Source organism: Juglans regia, chromosome 9, assembly GCF_001411555.2.
Source record: "Juglans regia cultivar Chandler chromosome 9, Walnut 2.0, whole genome shotgun sequence".
Taxonomy (NCBI): Eukaryota; Viridiplantae; Streptophyta; class Magnoliopsida; order Fagales; family Juglandaceae; genus Juglans; species Juglans regia.
Genome location: NC_049909.1, coordinates 6962640 through 6965314, shown reverse-complemented (window position 1 = coordinate 6965314; position 2675 = coordinate 6962640). Strand labels below are relative to the sequence as shown.

Sequence of the window (2675 nt, the reverse complement as noted above, 5' to 3'; positions counted from 1 at the left end):
GAGCCTCCTTTACTTCATCCAATGAAGGGATACGACCAAGACATGTACAATCCTCAACATCAATAACTGGCGAAATCAAACCTGATAAATCCGGAAGTGCTCGTGACTGGTTAGTGTTTTTAAGAAAGTCCGTAAAATACTCAACAGCCCCATTATGAATTTCCTCTGGCGAATTAAAGTCAACCCCATCCGGAGTTCTCATCCCTTTGATTCTTTTACGTCATTTATTAGCTAACCATACATGAAAAAATTTTGAACTACGATCACCGTCCATGTTCCATTTTATTTTAGCCATTTGAGCTAATCTGATATCTTCCCTACGTCTCCAAGAACACAATTCATCCGAAGCCACCACAAGCTCCCTCTCGGTGTCAATATCCCACTCTCTTTACAAACACCCTTCCAGACCCTCAACCTTTGCTTCCAAAGATTCAATATGAGCATTAGTCCTCCCAAACACTCGCTTATTCCATTCACGAAGAGCCACTTTTACCTTTTTAAGCTTACAAGCAAGAATGACAAGCCCCGTTCCAACCACCGGCACAGACCACACCTGCTTTACAAAATCAATAAATTCTGGATGTTCAACTCACATTTGTTGAAATCTAAATGGAGGAGGACCACAGGAATGAGGATCCTTAAGAAATTCAACCAGCATAGGGCAATGATCCGAAGTCGTCCTTGGTAAGTATGAACAAGAGGCCGTAGGGAACAAAGACAGTAAATTTGCATCCAATAATATACGATCCAGCTTAGCCCAAGCTCTAGCTAAACCACTCTGGCCATTACACCAAGAAAAATTACTACCTTGTGCACTTAAATCAATTAAACCACCCTCATGGATCCATTGGTTAAGATCATCCATCGCCGCTATTGGCCTAGGATAACCACCCCGTCTTTCCAAATTCGTATGGATAATATTAAAATCACCAGCAAACAAACAAGGATCCTCATTCATACTATTCCACCTCAAGTCCTCCCATAGAACCCGTCTATCCATCATATTACACTTTGCATAAATAAAATTACCCAAAAATTTAAATTGACCCTCAACTATCCTTAGAGACAAAAACTGTGAGGTCATCCGCATAATCTGTACATTTAAATCATTCATCCACAAGACCCATATTTTCCCACCAACTTCTTCATTAGAAATTACATTATCAAAATGAAGAGTCCGCATGTACGCTTAAGCTTTAACAAAATTCTGGAAAGGCTCCATTAAGACAATCATCTTACAATTCAACTTTCTTTGCCATATTTTTAAACGACCCATAGAGGACCCTAGTCCCCTAATATTTCACACCAAAATAGAACCTATCATAGGGACAATTTTGTGGCTCGAGTAATCACTTGATTAGAACTCCTAATTTTCTGAAATTTTTTTTTCCTATATTTCGTCTTCCCAGTTTCTTCCTCTATGTCCGAGTGATACTCCTTATCCTGCGAAAAAACTTCCGCATGAATATCAGGTTCCGGATCCGATAGTGACCCTTCTTCCAAACAAAAGGCATCATCGGTCTGCTGGGCCTCTTCCGTAAGCACTGTTTCCACCACCGCCAAAGACTCTGTTTCTGTGACCTGCTTTGTCTCTCGCCTCACCGCATCCGATTGCAAACTATCATCATTTTGCCTCACCTCATCAAGACTCTCCATATTAACAGCATCTCCAATTTCTGTTTCCACTACTAACTCCTCAATCATCAAAGTAGAAGCAGAAGCCCCTAAAACCAAATTAACATCCGCATACTCTGCATCTACTTGTTTTGCATTAAGACTTGGAAAAGCTAAAACTGTAGACCCAAGAACCAACTTGGATTGGTCTTCCACCCCAGGTTCCTCCATAACTGGTTCTTTAGGCTCTTCCAATATTAGTTCTCTAGGCTCTTCCATTTCTGGTTCTTGATCACCATCTTTAGGTTGTTGCCGAACCCAAGTTTTCTTTTCTGGTTTTTTTTTTTCCAGCCTGACATGTACGCACATTGTGCCCATGGATTTTGCATATAGAACAGAAAGCAGGCAGTGTTTCATACACAATCTCCTGCTTTCGACTGGAACCCAACCCCGGCATTCCAATCAAAAAATGGGAAATAGGCTCAATGGCCGCATCCATCTCCACACAGAGATGCGCACCATCAGTGCGAGTAGCACAACGTGTGGGATTATCACACCTAATAAATATACCGATTGGAGCTGTCAAGATTTTAAGCAAAGATTCATGATAAAAGTTAGGAGGCAAACCTGGTAAAGTAATCCAAACCGGCACAATTGTTGGTTCTTCCTCCTCCTTAAATTCTGGCGTCCAGTGGAAAGCACGATAAGGAATACCGTCCATATCGCACACCTCCCTTGATAAAGCTTTCATGCAGTCCTCCTCCGAAACCAAACGAACAAAAACATTTCTTGGACGCCTCATGGTTGAAACAACTGGAGTGCCTTCCAGTCCCCATCGATTCCGAATGAAACTTCGGATAGCGTCTAAAGATGGCCGGTTGCGGAGGAACTTCAGAACTATTGAGAACTTGAAAGGTTCTGCCGAACGGAATATCTCCTCCTTGGAGAACTGAAAGAAAAGTTCTCCAACCTTGGTTTTTGGCGCACGGTGAGACAGAGCCAACTCAGAAAGGGGCTGAGGGACCACCGAGACTAAATCTACAAAACGTCTACCAACTTCA

General features: G+C 42.1%; 1 protein-coding gene across 1 annotated transcript; it reads right to left on the bottom strand.

Annotated features, from left to right (window-relative positions):
- Window positions 1-388: 388 nt before the first annotated feature.
- Window positions 389-1183, bottom strand: LOC109003861. Its single transcript, XM_018982183.2, has 2 exons — window positions 653-1183; window positions 389-553 (listed from the first exon to the last, which is right to left on the bottom strand). The coding sequence occupies exons 1-2, from the start codon at window positions 1181-1183 to the stop codon at window positions 389-391; spliced, it is 696 nt and encodes a 231-aa protein (XP_018837728.2).
- Window positions 1184-2675: the final 1492 nt, after the last annotated feature.

What these genes read in the sequence shown, in the direction of transcription:
- LOC109003861 (XM_018982183.2), bottom strand. Translation starts at nt 1,183, where the DNA reads ATGCGGACTCTTCATTTTGATAATGTAATTTCTAATGAAGAAGTTGGT. An exon ending in CGGATCATTGCCCTATGCTG is followed by an intron (nt 554 to 652) that starts GTTGAATTTCTT and finishes TTTGTAAAGCAG; the next exon opens with GTGTGGTCTGTGCCGGTGGT.